This window comes from Macadamia integrifolia, chromosome 7 (assembly GCF_013358625.1).
Source record: "Macadamia integrifolia cultivar HAES 741 chromosome 7, SCU_Mint_v3, whole genome shotgun sequence".
Lineage (NCBI taxonomy): Eukaryota > Viridiplantae > Streptophyta > Magnoliopsida > Proteales > Proteaceae > Macadamia > Macadamia integrifolia.
In genome coordinates, this window is record NC_056563.1 from 22,217,206 (window position 1) to 22,239,830 (window position 22,625).

General features: G+C 37.7%; 1 protein-coding gene and 1 long non-coding RNA gene across 2 annotated transcripts; one reads left to right on the plus strand and one right to left on the minus strand.

The window, feature by feature from the left end:
* The first annotated feature begins 3,413 nt into the window (after positions 1-3,413).
* LOC122084317 lies at positions 3,414-16,758 on the plus strand. The gene is made up of 13 exons (XR_006141871.1): positions 3,414-3,772; positions 4,077-4,221; positions 8,483-8,570; positions 8,988-9,114; positions 9,196-9,322; positions 11,449-11,720; positions 11,797-11,860; positions 12,040-12,184; positions 12,668-12,757; positions 12,924-13,069; positions 15,608-15,880; positions 15,967-16,003; positions 16,406-16,758. It is a non-coding gene; the product is annotated as an uncharacterized LOC122084317 (long non-coding RNA).
* Positions 16,759-16,935: 177 nt separating this feature from the next.
* Positions 16,936-21,717, minus strand: LOC122084827. Its single transcript, XM_042653252.1, has 7 exons — positions 21,699-21,717; positions 21,531-21,617; positions 21,234-21,377; positions 20,825-20,952; positions 18,447-20,675; positions 18,177-18,282; positions 16,936-17,877 (listed from the first exon to the last, which is right to left on the minus strand). The coding sequence occupies exons 1-7, from the start codon at positions 21,715-21,717 to the stop codon at positions 17,276-17,278; spliced, it is 3,315 nt and encodes a 1,104-aa protein (XP_042509186.1). The 3' UTR covers positions 16,936-17,275.
* Positions 21,718-22,625: the final 908 nt, after the last annotated feature.

Here is a 22,625-nt window from a genome sequence, read left to right on the forward strand (position 1 = left end):
TATGATTTTATAGACTATTTAATTTTTTTAACCATATTTAATAATGATATATTTTACATGTAATTTTTATTTTACATATTATAGCAAAGGGTTTTGGATGCAAAGTAAAGTAAAATTTTATAATCAAATATAGAATAATTTGAAGTTAATATTAAAATCACATGGGTAAAAATTACATATATTTCTTTTTTAAGTAAGAAAATTTTCACTTTCCTTGCAACCAAACATAGCCTAAAGTTAAAGGGCAAGTTGACTTGGAATCAACCTAGCTAGATTCTTTTCTCTCACACACTATGAACAATGTTCATGGATATCCAGGTCATTTTAACATTGGACCAATGCTCAGAAAGCACATTAGATTGTCACTTCTTGGTTTTGCCAGAATCTTAATCTTGGCTTTTATATTACTTATTAGGGACTTAGGTAGAATAGCTCCTCAAAGAGTTAGCCATTAAGAAATGATGTTCAAGTATCTATGTCTTCACATTGGGCTACTTAACTCTGATGTGGATTTATAAGTTCCATCGTCTTTCGTGTGGAACCCCAACAGGGGGAGGATCCGATGATAAATTATAACAACATGGCAGGAAAATATGACCTTGTTTTGTGAGACCTATTGCAAAGCTTTGCAAAACTGAGATTTCCCCCCTTTTTTTTTTTTAAATTATTTTTTATTATTATTTTAGCGAGAGAGTTTGGTGGGGTTTCAAGTGTAAGAAGAGTTCATATAAGACATGATTTTTTTCTATTGATGAGTTCATATAAGACATGATTTAGGGTCTAGGTGAGTTTAGATATTTCTCAAGTTTGATGTGAATTTCAGTATGGTCTTTGATGCTGAATGTTGGTTTGGGTAAGGTCTAGTAAGGGAACGAAATTGGGTACACAGTTTAGTAGATCATGTTCTCAAGTAAGCAGCCTTTTTTTTTTTTATTTCATATTCTTAGAGTTTTCTCATTAAAAACAGAAAAAAAATAGTGCCTTATGGATGGTCAGAAAAAGATGCACACATACCGCTGAAGTGCATAAAGGTTAAGCACCTGGCGGTATGGCTATTAAAACTAAACCAAACCAAACCCGAAATCAAAACAAACTGTTTAAAAAATGTAATCATTAAATCGAATTAAATAAATGACTTCATCTTTCAGATATGTAATAAATGACATATAATGTTAAAAATTAACGATTAATAACCTTTAATGGTAAGAATAAACAATTATCAACCTGCAATGGTAAAAAAAATAAAAAATAAAATAAATAATAATTTCCTGTTAATAAGAATAAACAATTAGCAATATGTAATGGTGTCAATAAATAAATCGAAATTACTTCTCTTTGCAACATTGGAAGCACATTGATGATGTTTAAAACGGTGTAAGTGGTTTCGATTTCGCTATTTGAAACTGTTTATTAAATAATGATTTGTTAATATCTCCATCTAGTTTACTGTAAACTGAACAAATCAGACCGTGCATGTGACTATTTATAAACTGTTTAACACCCTTACCTGATGGCAAACTCATGCAAATATACAAAGATTAGTGATATAGAATATCCATAAGATCAATATCTCTTTCTTTCTCTTTTATCACACATTACTATGAGATATTTGTGTGACCCCTCATCAGTGTGGGGCCAATGGGAGTACATGTATGGACATCCAAAGAGAGAGATGGGGTGGTCATTTCACTGCCCCCTACCAACGGGCACAACAGGATGTTGCTGTGCAGCGATGTTTTTCTCAAATGTTTCTTGTGTCCTAATTGTCTTTTTTTATTTTGTAGAATTTTTTTCCCAATTGTCTATGACCTCAAAATTTGTTAGCTTTATTTTCTTCCCCCAAAAAAAAAAAAATGTTAGCTTTCTTTGGCTTTCTGGCCAAAAATTTCATGTTTTAATAGGCTAAAGAGACTTCTTTATGGGCCTTGAATTGATAGAGCATCACCCAACAACCTCACCCTTAATTCTCCTTTGGAAATTAATTTGGCATGAGTCATGAGAGTTCACGAAAAATAGTGCATGAAATCTAAAGCTCTACTTCAAGGCTTCCCATAGACATCTCCTGTGTTAACCATAGGTGGATACTGGGCCAGGGCTTCTCAATTGGTTGTGTTTCATGGGTATCTCCCAGGCCTGTTTCTAAATATTAAAGGCCCAAAATTGTGCTCAGACGGTTCACCGTAAGCCCATCACCGGGCCTCAAGGAAGAGCATTAGACAGAGAATTTGGTATTTGGTTTACAATAACAGCTTCATAGATCAAATAGTAGGATACCAATTTTTGTAATAATTTATAAGGAAGAGTAACCCAGATAAAAAAGAAACTATGGACCAATTAGAACACTTGAGGCTGCTCTCAGAAGAAGAACCTTGAAACAGATCAAAGTTGAAAGAAGAGCTCAACCGTCTCCTCAATGAAGAAAGCCCATTGGAGACAAAGATCGAGATAGAGAGACAAAAATGTCATCATTTTCTTTGTTTTTTTTTCTTTATAGGTTGCGAACGGTTAAGCGCTGCTACCGTAGTTTCTTGACCATATTGGTCTTATGTGGATTTATATCATTGGTATATGATATAGGACGTTCATCTGAGTGGCAATTAAGGAACCCTTTCCTTTTTTTTTTTTTTTTTTAATTCCATCATGGGTTTAAGTTTCCCACAATGCTAGCTATAATCTGAAATTACACGTGGACACCCCTTCTCTCTTGATGAAAACCCAATGGCGCAGCGTATCCAACATTTCCCCCTAGGTTAGAGTTTACTATAGCACTACGCCACTACCCACTTAAAATATCCTAAATACGCTCCCCCTATTTACATGTATATAGTCTTTTTAACACCCCTCCCCATCCAAAGCCCTGAAACTGCACACGGGACCTCCCACTTTATTTATTTTTGGTAAATACCGCTTATTTATGGAACTATGGACGTGAATGCCAGAATTAATTTACCAAAAAAAAAAAAAAAAAAAAGTGCTAGAAAGAGTGCCACTTTAGTAATTATCCAATAAAGTTCGGATGTTTGTATCTCATAATTCATAAGGCTGCGTTTGGTAGTCAAGAGAAGAAAAAAAAAAGTTTCTTAATTTAAGAAATTCTCTTTTTGCTTGACATGTCTTTAATCAAGAGAAGATATTTTTTTTTGTATTTCAAAATTCACCTTGAGAATGATAAATTTTTCTTTTTACTATAAAAAAAAAAAAAATAATAATAATAAAAATAAAATAAAAATAAAAAACACAAAAACACACAAGAAAATACAATTTTTGTTTTTTATGCTTCCAGTGGTAACCAATATACATATATTCTTCATTTTTTTTTTCCTATTATTTTCTTTCCTTCTCTTTTCGAGACTATTTTTTCTTTTCATTTCTTCCTTGAGTAGCAAACACAGCCTAAGAGCAGGAGAGAGCGCTCGTGGTCTCATTCTGTTAACGTTACCTACCTTCCATGCTCTAGTATTCCATTTATTCCTTGGGGACTAGGCACTTGGAGGTGACCACGACAACCTCCACCATCTCAGTTATTGTCTCCTCGCTCGCGTCGTTCGCCATTTCCATTCTCCCCGGTAAGAAGAGGGAGCAGTGAGAAAATGTGGCGCTGTGTAGCCTTCGATTATCTTCTTCGTCTTCGAAGAAATCGATCGCCAGCGAACCTCTTAAACAACTTATTTCAAGATTTCTTTCCACTGAATCGGTAACATCTCTCTCTGTTCCTTCTCTTTAATATTTTTTTCTGAGAATCCATGTGTTGCAAGGCTGCAACGGAAGCTAGGTTTGATCTACTGCTTCATTTTTTTTTCCCATTTTAACAGAAACTGAAAATTCTTATATTTTGATCGCTAGTGTATTTTTCGTTTCCTTTACTTTTGTAGCTTTGTCTGCTTTGAGTTAGATTCTTAAGTTTTCTGTGCACCCTACTTTTTAATTGTAATTACTTTCTCGATTTCCAAATCAATGCAGTCGATAGTTGATAAATTAGAGAAGGCTTTTTATTCATTATTTGGACTTTGAGACATTCGGTTCTAATTTCTTGCTCCACTCTGCCTCTTTCTTTTTTTTTTTTTTTTGGGTGACAGACTGGGGGTCGATCTTCTTATACCATCGTAGATCACACATTTGATGCCGTTGTGGTGGGAGCTGGGGAGCAGGGCTGAGAGTGGCCATTGGGCTCTCTGAGCATGGTTTCAATACGGCTTGCATTACTAAACTTTTCCCTACCAGGTCACATACTGTTGCATTACCACTGTATGGAGCACCACAATTAATGTAAATGTTAGGGCACTAGATTTAGATGTTAAACTGAAAGTCTGTATAATGATGTGGAGTTGCTCATGTCATTTATGCCTAAAAAATATATGAGATTTTCATAAACATGCTGGCGTGGAATAGAGCCTTAAGTTGCCACTGTCTGGAGCACCACAATTGCAGGTGTGGTTTAACCTATACTTACAAAAAGGATTTATAATCCATACGCAAAGGCAAGGTAGAAAATATAGCTATTGTAGTTAACTATAGAGAAGACTTAATTGCATTATATGTTTAACCTATAGTGACTATTTTATTAGTTGGCTTGATGAACTAAAGACTGTCGGTTGCACCAAGATTATCATATGATATGAAGAAGAAGCAATAACATAATGGGTTTTGAACCTATATATGCTAAAGAAGCAATACTTTAGTTGGTCATAAAACTTAGTTGGGATATCTTTGAGAATCTGGTGGAGCTAGAGAACCTGATTAAAACATTCTACCTTGTTTGAGAACTCTTTGTGGGCCTCTTCCTGTGAGTCTCCGTTTGTAGGTATTTGGCTCTGGAATGTGCCAGATACCCTACCTCATCTTCAGGTGGAATGTGACTTTCATGTATAGGTGTAGTAATTTGATTCTTCATTGCTAACAACTTCTGTTTGATGCTCCTTTGACTTTCATTCATCCTGTCAAATAATTGTTGGAACATCTCCAACACCCTAGCCATTGGATCAGGTGGATTTAGAAGTCTTGAACTATTCTTTGCCATGCTCTAGTATTGTAAATTGAAAAATCAAAACAGTACCAAAATACAAGATATTTTTCAAAGAATAAGTTCAGAATAAAGGAGTAAAAAAATTTGAAACAAATCAGATGGTGGGATGGGTCTAAAGCTCAAGTTGAATTCAGTATTTGAGAGATAGAATAGTTGTTGAAAACTAGAATTTGAGTCGATTGTTAGATCAGAATATATTGACCTAGCAGATCTAGGAGAAGGGAATTTTGGTAATAAATCAGTGAACAAATAACAGAATTAGAATAATCGATCTAAACTGAAATATGTTAGGCAGCAGTGATTAAACAGAATCTGAAATGAGTATATCAATTAAGCATAAAACAGTAGCTAGAATTAGGAACAGGGCAAAACTGGAATTAGAAATAAATCAAGATCAACAAGTCAGAATTAGGTCAAACTAGTATCGAATTCATCATTAGGGAGCACAGTAAGCAGGGGAGACCACCCTGTGTGATACTCGTCTTGTCTTGATGACAATTACTAATCATCATCTGCAGGTACAGGCCGGACCAACTGTATGCTACTAAGCTTGGTGCCCCCTCAGGCTCAGGCTAGCCTTTTCATATATTTGATTGGGCCGAATTGAACCGCCACCACTACTTTGTCAAACTGATTGGAATACTTTAATTCTTACCTTGCTATAATCGCTCACCAATAATTTTGAACCCCTCAGTGACTTGTGTCGCTTATCCAATTATTATGACCAAACCTTTTTTCCCATTGGTGGCTATCTGATGTCTCCTTGTAAATTAATGCAAAGTCATGTTCCCTTCAGCTTCAGAGTCCGTCATGGATGAAAAGTTATCATGTCCAGACTTTTCTTCCCTTGTGGGACAAAGGTGTGGGTTGTGGCCTGTGGGGGTGTCTGAGTTTCTATATTGACCATGACCTTCAAACTTCATTATCCATCCCAAGTATTTGAGTTAATTAGGGCGGGGGAGGGTTGTTCTTGCTTACCCTTAACCTACGGAAATGGGTAAGGCCAGTAAAGCTTGGTGCTGTCCTTTAGGCTCCGTTTGTTTGATGGAATAAAACAGGGTGGGCAAAAAGGGGTGGGCAAAAAGGAATGGTTTCTTTGAAATCCCAAGAATGGAGATTGTTTGGTTGCCTTGGGGCAGTAAATTACTATGACAAATTCTATTGTTTCTGTAACCACTATTAGCTGATGTGGCATTTTAATTCTCCCACCCTATCTCTTTGGAAAGTCCCATCGATTTTGGAGGGACTTTGCAGAATATACATCTCTCTCTCTCTCTCTCTCTCTCTCACTGTTCTTCTTGTACATTTGTGGCACAACCCAGAAGCTACACAGCTCCCCATTGCCACCGTTTGGAACCTCCCCCTCTAATGGCTTCCCACATGAATGTCAGATCCAAATCTATACGAGGGTTTGAGGTAACTGATCGTTAATCATATTTTTTGATGCTTCGATGCAGCCACAACCAACATAGCCCACAATCCAGTACAACATGATCATACAAAACACATCGAGGTTGATTGTCATTTCATAAAGGAGAAAATTGGCTTTATATGGCATATGTACACCCTTTGTAAGGAAAAGGGATTAGTCGGCTGATGTTTTGACCAAAGGAATCAATTCCCCAATGTTTCATACCCCCTTGAACAAGATGGACATGTATGATAAAATGGCACCTATTCCCCAGCCTGAGGGGGGAATGTTAGATTACTTCTTGTAAGAGTATGATGGGAATTGAATGTATAGGTCTAATGAGAGTAAACACTTATTTGTAAGTGCATTTATGTACATTTACATGCATAACAAGTAATGTAAAGAGGAGAGAGGGAATGATTACTCTCTCCAACACATTCTCTCAAAACCTTGACTCTTCCTTGTCTTCTTCATACTTCTTCTCTCTCTCTTTCTCCTTTGTTTCTCCTTCCTTTCTTCCACTGATTCACCCTCATAATAGAGGACAACTGCAACTCCTCAAGCCTTGCTAATCAGGTGGGCAACACCTTGATAACTATGCTTTTGATGATCTTGAATGTTAAGAACCAAGTAAAGATTTATGATTTGAAGTATGCCTAATATGAGCCTTCTTTTCTTGCTCTGTTGATAAATTAGAAAGTTCACATTTGGGGTATAAAATTAAAATGTCTGTATTATCATTAACTTTGGTAAATTATGGTATTTGTTAATATTTGTGCATGCATTCCATATAATTTGTTAACTATATGGGATGCTTAAGATTGGTTGAGGTAATCAGATTTGTCCATTGAAAATTGTTATTGGGGCCATCTTCACATAGATTGCTGATGGTACCTCTATATCTCTCTGGCTCGATCATTGGCATCCTATGGGAATTCTCCTTCATTCTGTTAGTGCTAGAGCCATTTATAATGCTGGCTCTCCAAGCATTTCGTTGGTTGTGGATATCATAACCCATGGATCTTGGACTCACCCCAGCTATGAATTCCGCCCAACTAACTGTCTTGTGAAACTCTTTGCCTCCCTTGGTTGTTTCTCAGCATCTTCGATGAGACACTACCCTTGGTCACCCAGCTTTTCAGGTATTTTTAACTCTAAAGTGGCCTGGGATTTTGTTAAAACCATAGGCTCTCTCTCTCTCTCTCTCTCAAGATTGTATGGTTCAAGTATAACATCCATCGCCATAGATTCACTATCTGACGAGCCCTATCCAACTGCCTTCCAATGCAGTTTTTTGTCATCCACCATCAAAATCCGGTCTCCCCCTTGTGTGTTCTTTGTGGGTCTGAACCGGACGAAACCAACCATATGCTTCCCCTTTTCTGCTTCTATTTGGAAAGGGGTCCTAGCAAAATGTTGGCCCAAGAGTAGAAGGATTTCCCTTTTCAGAGGGAATGGATGTGGATTGATATGACATTTGTCGGTTCTTCTGCCTATGACACTGTGGGCAAGCTTGCTTTCTGTGCCACCATCAACCAGATTTGGATGGAGCGTAACCTAAGGAATGGACTTCTAAATCTTGTCCTCTTAGACAAATTTGAAATTCCATTTCCTTTGATGTCAAAGCCAAGATCTCGGGTGTTTAATCCACTTGTATTGCCTCTTCTAGGAATAGTCATATTATTTTGTCTCGGGGGATCTCCCCCTCCTTGATTTGGACCCCCTCCTTCCTTGAGGGGTGATCCTTTTGCTTTTCTCTCCCCCCTTGTGGGAGCTGAAGTATTCTTTTTTTCATCTCTTTTGGTTAATGTATTATTTATTCACCCCCTCTCCAAAAAAAATGAATATTTGTTTTATTTATTTTTTATTTTGTTCAATGTACAACTTCCATTTTAACTATGCTGATGAACCCACAACTGGTTTTCTGAGCTTTTGGTTTATCTGGCTACCTTTTTGCAAAATTGGTCCAATGACCAGGCTTTAGAGACTATTTTCTGTCAGTTACCATGATTTGTAGGTAATTTTTTTGTGGTGTTGGATCAATCTAGGGTTGTATTAACGCTGCACTAGGGAACGTGAGTGAAGACGATTGGAGGTGGCACATGTATGATTCAGTCAAAGAAAGTGATTGGTTAGGTAATCTACTAATTTGATATATTCCTTTGTCTTGGCTTGTTTAACGAGGCTTCAGTTTTTCAGACATCTATTTTTTTCCCTCAAGCTCCTGTCATCACTAAGAAAAAATTCATGGGTTTTTGCCATATTTACTGTCTTGTTCTTTTGCTCCCAGCATTTCCTACCCTCAGTTAAGTGTTGGCAAGATAATGAACTCTAACTTGAGAGATATGCCACATGGATTCGGGAATAAGGGGTCACAGTTTTCTTAACCGGCTAAAGACTTTGTTATTTTCCCTCTCCTGTCCTCTCCGTGTGTGTGTAAGAGACTAAGAGTTCTAGACTTTCCCATGGGCTTTTACTTAATATTCTTCCTTTTAAGTGGTTCTCGGTATGCAAGTGATATTTGTTCTCTCAGACGATCAGGGTGTTATACAGTTTATGTGTAGAGAGGCACTGAAAGCAGTCATAGAGCTTGAGAATTATGGTTTAGCATTTTCGCGAACCGAAGGTGGGAAAATATATCAGCGTGCATTTGGTGGTCAAAGCCTGAACTTTGGAAAAGGTATGAGCTATCTCAATGCTGATGGCATGTTTTGTTTGGACATTAATCTTATTATGGGCTTCTTCTGCTTTTCCAATATAGGGGCAGGCATACCGTTGTGATCGAACTGGCCATGCTTTGCTGCACACTCTTTATGGACAGGCAATGAAACATAATACCTGATTCTTTGTGGAGTACTTTGCATTGGATCTTATAATGGACAGCAGTGGTAAGTTCCTGAATATTCTAGGTTCTTTATGCAATGAATGTTTTCTTTTTGTAGGCTCATTTGGTATTTTGAATTCCTGGGGATTCTTAATGAATCTTTGAAGTTTCTTTTCCTTTTTTGTAGGGTTTATAAGGTGAAAAATTGTTGGTTCCATGGGGATATATGTTGGATTGGTAAGCAACCCAAGAGTGGGGTGAATCGGGTATGGCGGAATATAAATGACAATTAGAACTTCAACCACCCAAAACAATTGATAAATTGCAAGGTTGTAAGGACTACAAAAGTAAAGGTGTGAAGAAGGGAAACAGTCAGTGATGGAGACAATGAGATATAGAGTGGTTTGGAAACCTTGCCTACATCCACTACCAAGTACCAAGTGATAAACCTACACTAGGACTTTCCACTATGATGATGACACAATTACCCTTACAATTGTTTTTCTGGGTTCAATAATAACCCAAATGTTTTAGCTCACACTTAAACCTAACAATGGGGAAAACAATCACCCGGAACAACACAAGTGTTCACAAAAGCTCAAAAGCAAAATACATAAATTCAAGCTCAAAGATAAAATCTAAAAAATGTGATATGCAAGATGAATGGTCAACAGTGATTCTCGATAAAAGCAATAAACCAAGACTTGAAAAAAAGAAGAAGGAATGAAGCTAAAAACAGGACTAAAGACTAAAAAATAAAGAAAAGATACAAGGATAAGAAAAGAGAACAAAAAACGGAACTAAGAAGGACACAAAAAAAAAAATCAATGAGAGATCCATTCTGTTGAGGAGGGGAGAAGAGTGAGGAAGGAGTAGTGAGAATAAGAGAGGGGATTAACAAGGAGAATAACGAGATATACATCTCATTGAGGAGGAGGGATGAAAAGAAGGAAGTGAAGGAAGGGGATGAAGGAAAGAAGGAAAGAATACAGTTCATCATGTCCTTAGGATTCAATCCCTGGTAACTGATTAGCTAGATTAGTTGACCAACTGTGAAGAATACCCTATTAAGAGTATGAAGGAAAGAAAATAAGGCACTAAGTACTAACATGGATGCACAGAATACAGAATAAAAGTAAGAAAAAAGGCTGTACTAAAAAAGAACAAGTACCAATTAACAAAAGGATAAAGAAAAGACACAAGCACAACAATACAAGGATAAAAAAATACGAAAAAAAGGATAGGAACACAACAAGAAAACTAGATGCATATCAATGTAATGTCCAAAGAACCAAATAAGAACAAAACAAGGATAAATGAGCTAGACAAGCATATACAAAAGAGGGAAACCAACTCCTAAATATTCTCAACACATACATAAGTAGAATCCCAATGAGTAATGGGAACTATACATCTACACACAACACGAAGGAAGAGAAAAATAACACAAGTACAAAAAATAACACAACAAAAAGGAAGAGAAAAATAACACAAGTACAAAACAAGGAAGAAGAAACAAAAGACATACAACAAATATATAATTTTCAGAAATATACCAACTCATAGAGGTAAGAGGAGAATGAGAGGTGAATAAGAATAAAACATTTAACAAGAACTCCTACATCATGTTATTGGATTGGATTAATTGAACTGAGCATAATGTAATCACCAAGTGAGGAGATAGGAATTGCCCCTTTGTTGCAATACTTACCGATGAAAACCTTTTTTTCTGATGAAAATATGTCTTTCTCTTTCTCATTGACACACCCTTGTTAATTTTCTTCTCCCAATTTTAGATGAAAACTTTGTTAAACAAAACATACCCCTTGCAAACTTTGTAACATTTCCATATCCTCTATTAGACCAAAAAATTCTGTGTCGTTAACTGTCATATGTACTTTTTCCTAATGTGAGCATTATGCATGACTATAATTAGAGTTTCGAATTAAAGTGATATGTTTTCCTATTTCAAGGATTCCACGCTTCACAATACTACGGTGGAAATTAGTATTTTTATGTTTTCTATTTTCAGTTCTCTGTTTTGTCTGTTTAACCAGATTGCAATCTTTTCTTATTCCTGTGATTCCCTAGAATAGCCAATACTTCAGTGCATTTAGCACCAGGATGGATGAGCTACATATTTGTATGTGTTTGTTCTGGAATTGACTGATTCCTGGTATCAATGTTCAGGTACCTGTCAAGGTGTAATTGCATTAAACATGGAGGATGGGACACTCACTGCATTGATTCTGTGCTTCCTCAACGATATTAGCTACAGGGGCACCGGGCATCGATCATTATGAAGCTTAGTTATCAAATTTTTCAGAGGCAATACGTCATTTATCTTACTTCTGTTTAATCCTTGTCTGGGTCATGGTAGAGCGTACTTTTCTGCCACCTCAGCTCATACATGCACTGGGGATGGCAATGCTATGGTTGCACGTGCTGGATTACCCCTTTAGGTTTGTTGCTTGATGTCACAAGACTTCCTCAATTTTATGTCTTTGTATTGTTCCATTCTGATTATTCTTCCCACAGGATCTTGAATTTGTGCGATTTCACCCAACGGGTATTTCCGGGGCCGAGTGCCTCATTACTGAAGGTTGCTATTTACTTATTTTTGCTTTTGAACTTTGTAATTTTCATGGAAGCATACATTTTGCAAGATTTATGGTTTTGTCTGTTCAATGTAAATCATTCCATCCGTCTTAATTTTTGACTGCTCTGTCGTAGTACATTGTTTTTAATGTATGTTCTTCTGCTGTTGCTTGCATCTTGTAGAATCCCATGGTGAAGGTGGCATTCTGAGGAACAGTGAAGGTGAATGCTTTATGGAATGTTATGCTCCTACTGCTAAAGATCTGGCCTCCAAGAGATGTTGTGTCAAGATTAATGACCATGGAAATTTGTGAAGGTCGTGGTGTAGGTACGTTGTCAAACATAGACTCAAATATTCTTTCACATAGGAAACGTCATGACGCCATGGTTTTTTTCACTGGTTGGATGATAGATGCATAGCAGGAATCAGGATGGCTTGATTCAAGCTCATTGTTCTTGTCATCTTTTTCTCCATGATAACATAAGTCTGCTCTTTTTAGTTTTGTTAAATACTAGAAATAGGCGCCTGTAGCTCAATCTTTGAGATTTGGTGGAAAAAAGAAAAAAAAATACTAGAAATAGTAATGCGCCATTGAAAAATTACCACACATATATATATATATTAAGATATGTAACTTGTGATTTCTGTTCATACTGTGTAATATTTTTCTTTTTTTCTCCCCCTGTCCTTTTCTCTTGTCAAGTTCAAAATAATTACTTAAGACAAACATGTCCCCAAAACTACCCTCCCTCCAAAAAATACTTTCTTCTGGTCTATTTCTGTTTACTTAAATCATTAGCTTTCCTTCAGGTGGTTCACATCAAACAGATGCAGTAGTTCCTGGACTAATGGCTGCTGGTGAGACAGCATGTGCATCTGTTCATGGTGCCAATCGGCTTGGTGCAAATTCTCTACTTGACATTGTTGTTTTTGGCCAAGCTTGCGCAAATAGAGTAGCAGAGATACATAAAGCGGGCAAGATTTCCTTTTATTAGGATAGCTATATTTATATTTCCTTCAGAAATCTGCATTCTAAATTAATTTGCCACTACTTGTTGCCTTGTAGGGACAAACAGAAATCCTTGGAAGGTGATCCTCGGGAGATGAGAAATTCAAATGGTTCATTGCAAAATTCAAAAATTTGTCTGAATATGCAACAAGTTATGCAAAACAATGCTGCTGTATTCCGCACTCAAGAAACATTAGAAGACGGTACTCCAGTTCAAATTTCTCTTCTACTTTCATTAACCAGTTAAAAACTAAGCAATTGTTCTCCCTGCTTCCCTCCCTTGAGGTTAACAACTAACTATTCCTCCCATACTCTTTTTTTTTTTGTCTCCTTTCTATAAGGATACCTTCTTATGGTCCACCTAGTTGTGCCATGGAAAGGTGATTTTGCAATTCCAACCTCTAAATAGATGGTATATATGGTCTGGACTGTCCATGTATAGGAGACCTTGATCCCTAGTCGTGCACAAAATTTGGGACACATCCGATCTGCCATGGAGCAGGTATAGGGCCATAGAGGAAGGCATGCTTTGGTGGGCCATTTAGGAAACAATTCCATCAATGTAATAACAGCAAATATTCTTGACCCCTAGAGGTAGCTCAGTTGGGAAGGACCAACTAATGTAGGGCTGGTGGGCCCTCCAAGAAATCAAAGGAGATCGATATCAAGGCTGTTTATGTTGCCCACAAAACAGAGTAGCAGTATTGGTTTAGTAGAAACGGAAAATAGAACAGAAAGATGGCCGTGGCAGATCGATGGGAAGGGGAAGAAGAAAGAAGAAGAGAGAAATAGAGAGGGAGGGGGAAAGGAGAGATTTCAAAGAAGAAGAAGAAGGGGGTGGAGAAGCCGGCCATGCAGGAGGAGTTTCCCAATCAATTCATTTTTCATTAAATCAACTAATCCCATAACTTGGGTTACATGCTTTATTTATAATAATCTAAAATTAGAGCTTCCTCCTTAAAGTCAAAGACTAAAACAGAAATAAAATCTCCTAAATCTAGACTAATAGAAATAGAAACAAAGAAGGACTCAAATTGAAAACTTGTTACCTATCTAGAAACTACCTAAAATAAAAGATTGCAAATAAAATAAAATCCTAGAATTTGTTACTTATCTAGAACTACCTAAAATAAAAGAATACAAATAGAATAAAATCCTAGAATACTCTAACATTCTTGAACCCAAATCAGTAACTTGGAACCCAAATTGGATCTGGGTCTTGGTCCGGGTTCTGGAGCGGGTTTAGGTCGATCCATCCGAGCGCTGCTACATCAATTCCCCTGTTGTTTAGAAAAATTCATCCATGAGTTTTATAGAAGGAGAGAATCAACACCACTCGATCAGCATCCTCGATCAATGGCTCCAATGGGGTAAAGATCCAACGCACCTCGCGATCAACGGTCACGATCTTCTGATGGTCATCAACAAATGATATGACTTTGATCGGAATTGGATGGTGGGGCTTCGCAAATGAGATCGGGCCATCGATCAGTTCTTCAGAAGCATCCTTCATCGGATCATCCAGTTCATCTTCAACATCGACAACAAAGCTTGATGTAATGGTCTTTAGATGGGGGCAAGGTTCTCGAGGTGTCGTCACAATGTCATGAGTAATGTGACCTTGCTGTCGTCCGCCGGGTTTCTGAATACGTGACTCTAGGACATTAAGTCTTGTGTTAATGTCCTGGAGGGTAACAGAATGTGCTTCCCTTTCTATCCTATGTGCTCTTCCCTTTCTATCCTACTAGCAACCAGCTCTTCTTGGAAAGCTTTAACCATCTTCAATGTCTCTTCATTTTGTCGAAGTAACTGAGTCCACAGTTCAGATGAAAGAGTGGTGTAAGCAACCATTGGAGTAAACAAGTTGACAGGAAATTTGCTCTGATACCAAATAATGCGGGGCCGCTGGGCCCTCCAAGAAATCAAAGGAGATCAATATCAAGGCTGTTTATGTTGCCCACAAAACAGAGTAGCAGTATTGGTTTAGTAGAAACAGAAAATAGATAAGAGAGGATGGCAGTAGCAGATCGATGGGAAGGGGAAGAAGAAAGAAGAAGAGAGAGAAATAGAGAGGGAGGGGGAAAGGAGAGATTTCGAAGAAGAAGAAGAAGGGGGGGGGGAGAAGACAGCCATGCAGGGGGGTTTCCCAATCAATTCATTCTTCATTAAATCAACTAATCCCATAACTTGGGTTACATGCTTTATTTATAATAATCTAAAATTAAAGCTTCTTACTTAAAGTCAAAGACTAAAACAGAAATAAAATCACCTAAATCTAGATTAATATAAATAGAAACAAAGAAGGACTCAAATTGGAAACTTGTTACCTATCTAGAAACTACCTAAAATAAAAGATTGCAAATAAAATAAAATCCTAGAATTTGTTACTCATCTAGAACTACCTAAAATAAAAGATTACAAATAGAATAAAATCCTAGCAATCTTGAACCCAAATCAGTAACTTGGAACCAAAATTGGGTCTGGGTCTTGGTCTGGGTTCTGGAGCGGGTTTGGGTCGATCCATCGGAGAGCTGCTACATCACCAAAAACTCACAATTAAGGGGTCACAAGTTCAACTCTCCATGGGGTCTAACTATATATATATATATATATATATAAACTCCAAATATTCTCTGCTGTTGTGTGTTGAATTTTTCAAGACTTAAAACCAATGAGACTGTTCTGCGATATTTTAATGTCAATGAAATCCATTTTTATTTTCAAATTTTGCCCTTGTACAGGTTGTTAGTTAATTGATCAGGCATGGAACAGCTTTCATGATGTTAAGTTGAAGGATAATAAATATGAGATCAAGCTATCTTTTAGTTGGTTTTAAAATTAGTCCACAAACTGTTCATCTTCATTGGATCTGACCTCTGACATCTCGTTGGAGGAACTCTGATTTGATGGAGACTGTAGAGTTGGAAAACCTTTTGATCAATGTATGTATAACCGTGCATTCTGCTGAGGCCTGGAAGGATAACAGAGAAGCACATGCCCGTGAAGATTTTACGGTTGGTTCAGTTTCTCCAACAATTTATCATTTCGTTTTCTTGTCCTTGTATTTTATTAAGTAAATTATCATTATTTGATTCTGCAGAAAAGAGATGATAAGAGTGGATGAAACATACATTTGGGTACGTCTACTTCTGCTTCTTATCTACCCCAGTCGGTTTAAAGTTGTTCTGTTTGATGGGGTTAAGTAAATATGCCTTTCCAAGATTTAAGGGGTTCTTATGGTCAGTGAAACGATTTTTCCCCTATCCCTATGTGAACTTTTCATATCCTATGAATGCAAAACCACAGTTTGGTTCTTTAATTTTATTTTATTTTACTTTTGGATAGTAGCTTGAAGTTATTTAATGAACTGAATTGAAACTTAGAATTCGTTTATATTAACTGTGTTGGTAAGATATTGAAACTTAAAATCTAGTATTCTATTCAGGTGGAAATGTTTAGTTTCAGACCTGGATGCTTGTTTATTAAGTCTTATTTATGCTAAACCATTGAAAGACATGCTTTAATTACCACTTGTCCAGGTCAACTCTTCCCAATGGAACTGATTTTTATTTTGGTCTGCGGATACTGGGAGAACGAGAAGGTGCGACTGGACTACAGACCTGTCCATATGAACACATTGAATGATGAGGTGGAGTCATTTCCTCCAAAAGCATGTGTATATTGAACATTTTTCAAAGCATGTGTATGTTGAACATTTTTCAATGTAAGGTGGGCAGCTTGGTGGGATGGACTGCGAGGTTCTGATCTTGGATCCAAGATTGTGACAATGTGGCCTGTATTGGATTGTTGATCTGATTTGTGTGATAAAATTTTCTTCACTATTAGAAACAGTAAGAATAATAACAGGCTTTGCATTTAAATGCATGAATAATTTTCTTGCACCGTTGTCAACCTGAGTCAAATGATTTACTGCTTAGACATATTTTTATTTTGTGCATGGTATTTCATCCTTCTCCGAGTACATATATATTTGTGCTCTTGAATCTGAAGGTGAATTTATTGATTCTTGGAGGTTGAACAATAAATATTTCCTTGAACGTGGAGAACGGAAGCCAAAATATTTATGAATTACATTCTTGCATTAGTGTATACAGTTGAAAAGAAAAAGGAAAAAAAAAAAAAAAATCACTTAAAAGCTCCTTTGATGTGTCATACCAAGCCCACTCAGATTAAATCTCTAGCTTTGATTCTTGGCGGTTGAACAATAAATATTTCCTTGAACATGGAGAACGGAAGCCAAAATATTTATGAATTACATTCTTGCATTAGTGTATACGGTTGAAAAGAAAAAGGCCAGAAAAAAAAAAAAAAAAAACTCAGATTAATTCTCAGCTTTGATGTGTCATACCAAGCCTACTCAGATTAATTCTCAGCTTTGTTATGCTTGCTTATAAAATATCTTCAAGAATCTCATCTATGAGTCCATTGAGCACAAACTTCTCCACATCCCGTATAACTTCGACTTTTTCAAAATGTCCGAACAGTGTTTCACCCCATCCAAAATCCCACATACAGTTCAAGTCTGGATTCTTATTTTGAATATCTCTCTCAAGCATTCTATGTAGGTAGAGGGCAGTGTCATTTTCATTACCACTATCCTGATTGAGGAATTTCAACTCTTCTAGGTCTTCATGCAACTCTTTAACCAAATCATCCAAGCCTTTTAGCTTCACTGACCTAACAGGTATCCTTACACAAGGATTAAAAGTGATCTCTTTTCTTCTGCCTTTTCTTTTCATCACTTCATAGCAACAGTCTAAAACTAGCTTGCTGTCATCATCTTTGCATGTTTTGGCACTGGAATGGAGGATGTCGATAGGAATCAGAAGTCCAAAAAGTGCCTCCGCTGTATTAAGGAATATTTGGCTTCTCAGTAGTATCTGCTTGAGACGACTTTCATTTTCATCTAGCAAACTGTGTTCCCCAAGACTTTTCTGGTCCTTCATTTGCGAGGAGTTAAAGATACCTAGCATGCCTCTTCCAGATGCAACTGTACATAAAAAAATTGAGAATGAATTTGGTTGGTCAACCAGTTAGACTAGAGGTTCATGCTGTTTTGAAATTAAGAGTTGATCTTCCTAACTTTCTGCAAATAAAAAAAATAGCTGTCTAGAACTGTTTTGGACACCTTAATGGTGACTTTATCTGATAGGTTCTGGATAAACCTTGAGGAGGGACGATTCTATAAGCAGAAGGAAGAAGAGATTGTGGAAATTTGGGAGGATAACAATGCCCATCTTGTGTTTTCATTAAGATGTTTGGTGAACAAGGAATCTCAATTATACTTACCTTTGAGCTGAACTGACACGGAGAAGGATGGCACTGCTTCATCTTTGTCAAGCATAGGTTCAGGACCTCGTAGAGAATTTGAAACTCCTGAGGTTTTGTCATTGGTCTGCATCACAGAAAAAACATCAGAATCTAGTTACCTACCAAGATTAGGTTTGATAATAAGCATATTTATGGGAACAAAAGCAGCTGAACATTGAGATGGTAGATGCAAATACTAAATGGTTTCACCCTAGGATTATTACTGAATATGAAAGAATACTATCTTACAATGGCATGTGGAGCTGTTGCACCCATTTCTCTGAGACTTTGGCAGCTGTCTCCTACATGATTGTTAAAGGTGGAACTAGTTTCACTCTTTCCATGTGGTACCAAATTCATTGTTTCCCTGGCTTTTGCTTTCCTGGATATGTTGATGCTTGTTTCTGCTTCTTTGGACTTGTGGGTCTCTTCTGCTTTTCTATGTTTTAGTTGTTGTAAAATTGAAATCTGCTGCTTCAATGGTTGACCTGTATTGTTAGTTGATCTTTTTTTTCGGGTCACCACTTCATCAACTTTTCCATCTCTCTTTTTGGAGTTGACTCTTTTATGCATGTCTCTGCTACTTAACTTCTCCTGTCTTAGTTGCACATGCAGAGCCTCTGAAAGCATCCGTTGTGGGGAAGTTGCTATTCTTTTGACATCATTATCTGCTTGTGCTTCTGAATTTTCATAAAGTGAGTCAATGCCGAGTTTGTTTGGAGTAACTCCATCACTGATGAGATCGTCACTCTGGCTTTTCTTTCGAGATCCTTCAGATGGCATTTTGCCAAAAGCTTTTCTGGGGCTTCTCTCTCCGGCCATGGCGTGATTCATACGAGGAAGCTTCTTTTGCAAATTTGATGTGTCATGCTTAGGTTTCGGTGAATCTTTCAACAATGCTCCACTAACCTTGGGATTGTTCACTTGCAGCTTGCCTGTTGTATTGTGTCTCCTTATCTCGTCCTCATGAAGCTTTTCACCTTGGGATTCAAATTCTCGAGGCTGCTGAGATCCACTCTTATGCGGGGCCTTCTGTTGATTGCTTGACATATAAAAATTGTCAGCATTTTTCTTTTCTTTATGATGTTGTTTATCAATTCCTTTGTCTTGCTTATAATCAGTAGCTTCTTGGTGCTTTTTCGCTTGTGGTGCCATCCTCTGCAAGTCATCTAAGAATGCTTCACTATTTACACCTTTCTTTATTGCTTTCCAATCCCTGGGATCGGATTTCTCCTCCTTTCCATGTTTGTCTTGATGAATTCCACTAATTTTGCTCAACTGGTTTGTGTTCATCATCTGTGGTCTACTGATTTTGCTGGTAGGCTTCGAGTTTGATATTAGGTTCAAATTTTCCAGATATTTTGGGCCTCTCAAGTGTGGTGTTTCTAAATGAAACATGAATTCAAGGCTGCCATTGTGAGGCACCAGGATTTTGTCTGCTACAGGACCAAGGCCGCTGCCTGGAGTTGCATGGATGTTTGCATGCAGCCCCTGTGGCCTAGGGGTTTGGGTCCTTTCGGATGGACTCTTGTTATCCATAAGAGTCCTTTCTTCTTTTTTGAACCTTCCCTCTGGTGTTTGCTTTGCATCCTTGCTTACTTTGTCTGGCTTCAAGATTCTGCCTTTCTCTGCTCCATTCTTTGGGTTTGTGTTAGGCGGAAGTTCTTCAAGTCCCATCAGTTTTGCAATAACATTTGGGATTCGCCCTTTTCCAGTTTTGGACTGAGATGTATTTGACTGCTTTCTGGGTTCTGATGATGCAGTGAGAGTGCTTGAATCTGGACCACAGCTGGGTGATCTCCTGCGAGACACTGAACTGGATGACGTGGTTGAAGTGTGGTTATTGGAACTGAATTGAGCTGCTTCTGTAGGGTATGATAGAGCAAGTAGTCTTTGCTTAAGGAGGCCAACCTTTGTGACTTGGGCATCTTCAGGAGAGCTTCTGGTGGGCCCTTTGAAAGAGAACTTTGGACCGTTCACTTGCTTACGATGGTTTACTTCGATAGTGGTCTCATCGTCATCTTCCTCCTCGAGCAATCTGATTCGTTGTTTTCTCTGTGGACTGATCACGTACTCTGAAGCTTCTTGCAGGTTTACAAGCATTCTTAATGACTCTTCCAATTCCATGGCTCCCTTTAGTAGCTCTTTTCCAATATCCATGGAGTATCTGTCAAAGTTAAGGCCGTTGGAGCAGGCATTGAGGATCTGGTTTAACTTCTGGGCACCTTTAGATATTTCTTTAATGTGGAGGTGAGAAAGAGTAGGGAAACGACTGTTTGAAGGTCTACTCTTAACTAAGCTGCTGCTGCTGCTGCTCCTGTCCATTTGCACAAAATCCACAGATCTCCCAATATGTTGCAGGAAACCCAACATCGGGTTGCCTGAAGATGTCAATTGTCTCAGTGTGCCACCATTTTCGAGTGCAAAAGCAAGTGCCATTGATAGATCTCCCAATATGTTGAGAGTTCCTGGCTCTCCCTAGTGGAACAATCTCTTTTGAAGCTCCCTCTTTGAAGATGTCAATTGTCTCAGTGTGCCACCATTTGTTCTGGTCTCCCATTGAAGAACTAGTCTGCAACAAATGGAACACTAACTGATGTATACACCAATTCTACTTAATAGTATCAGAAAGAACTCATAGAAGGGAAGGGGAAAAGAAGTTTATCAGGGGTACAAGAAAGAGAAAAAGAAGAGATTACTGTTTCACGTGTGTTTACTGGTCTTGATCCTTGCATGGGTTTTCTGAAGTTTCCACCTGCAGTTGCCATTGTAAATATCAGCGAAAACCATTGGCACGAGTAATGAGTGGTCAGGTTTCGCTGATATAGTTTTCCATGACCTATTTGCTTAACATCCAAGTCCTATGTAGAACTAACTTGAGAGTTTGGACTAACAGATTGAAGGTAAATTCTTGCAGAAGCATCTAGAGATCAGACTAAATTGGTGGGCACACTTATTATTAAAAAATATATGTATGTAAGCAGGGCTTCAGTGGATTCTAATACAGAAAGTTTGTTTTCAGTCGCTGTAACTTACCTTTGTGCATCTGGTTTGAGTAGCTTGATGTATGAGACATTGCCATCTTCTCCTTCCGCATTCTTAGATCATCCAGCAGCTTCTGAGATAAATCCGATCTCTTCGCCATCTTCTGCTCTCTCTTTATCTTTCTCTCAATTGGAACTGGAATTCACTTCCAGTCTTCAGCTCTGCTCCCAGGTTGCCACCCTTCCGGCCCCTCACAAAAGAGAAAAGACATGGCAAAAGGAAAGGACTCTTCAAGCTTGCAAATGGAAGAATTCTTCTCTTTGTTCCTCTTTGGGTTTTTATGGTTACAGGATAGAGAATGACAGAATGAATGGATATTTCCATTTGCATCAGTTGAGATGATTCTTTCAGTGTAGAAGGGTGAGGTGTGGAGTCCTGTCAAGAAGCAATAAATTAGCTAGTGGAGAATTTAGCAGAAAGATTGACGTGAAAGGCTTCCTCTTGGTCCTCTAATACCTGAGTACTTCACTTTCATTGCAATTCAAGCAAAGGCAAGAGCTCCTAAGGGCTTGTTTTCCAAGTCTTCTCCATATACAGATATAGTTTGCCTTTGTCTTTTCGTTCTGTGAGAATTTTCAAACTTATTCAACGAAGGGTTTTGATTGAAATGCTTACTTGCATTTATTTATTTCACTAAATTGAGCAATTGGTATTAAATGGGATCAGATGGGATTAGAGTTTAGACGCACTGCAAGCAACGTGTGACAGTTTCAGTCGGCCTCAACTAGAAAAAGGCTGTAACACAAGCCAAACCTTTGCTTTTAATTGGAGACTGGGATTTTCCATTGCGATGGGGGGTAAGGGTAATCCAACACAAGCTGAAAGCGATTAAAGATGCTTTTAAAAAAAGTAATAATAATAATAATAATAATAATTTATGGAACTGCTGATATTTAGTATATGGTTTAATATGTCATGGTAGTGTTTTATCAAAAATTAAAATAGAATCCATTAGGAGTTTTCACTCTACTTGATAAAAAGAAACCCATCAAGAAGTTTCTTCAACTTGGAGGCCTCTCTTCTTCCACTCCCCTGCCTACATCTATGTTGTTTGACACGTTGAAGGCTAGCTTCACTTGAAAATCTCTCTCTCTCCTCTCTCTCTTGCTAGCGATGGGTATTCAAACATTTGGCCTAACTAGTCCCACGGGTTCATACTGACCCTACAATCATATAGACTGGATCATACTGAGATTGAATTTGAACCATTTAACTTTCATCGAAAACAGTAAAAAGCACTAAACACCCCTATATGAGTGGTCCAAGGAGGTAAGAGAAATCGAACTTAAAACCACATGTTTCTTGAAACGAAGGTCCCTTGCCAACTCGGTCTCTCTCTCTCTCTCAAATTGATGTTACAGAACCAGCTACTCATTGTTGCCA

Excerpts from the sequence above, each read along its gene's own strand:
- LOC122084827 (XM_042653252.1), bottom strand. Across the intron at positions 21,378-21,530 it reads ATTCTGTCATTCTCTATCCT|TTCCAATTGAGAGAAAGATA; the intron begins GTAACCATAAAA and ends AGTGAATTCCAG. Across the intron at positions 20,953-21,233 it reads CTCAAACCAGATGCACAAAG|GTGGAAACTTCAGAAAACCC; the intron begins GTAAGTTACAGC and ends TGGCAACTGCAG.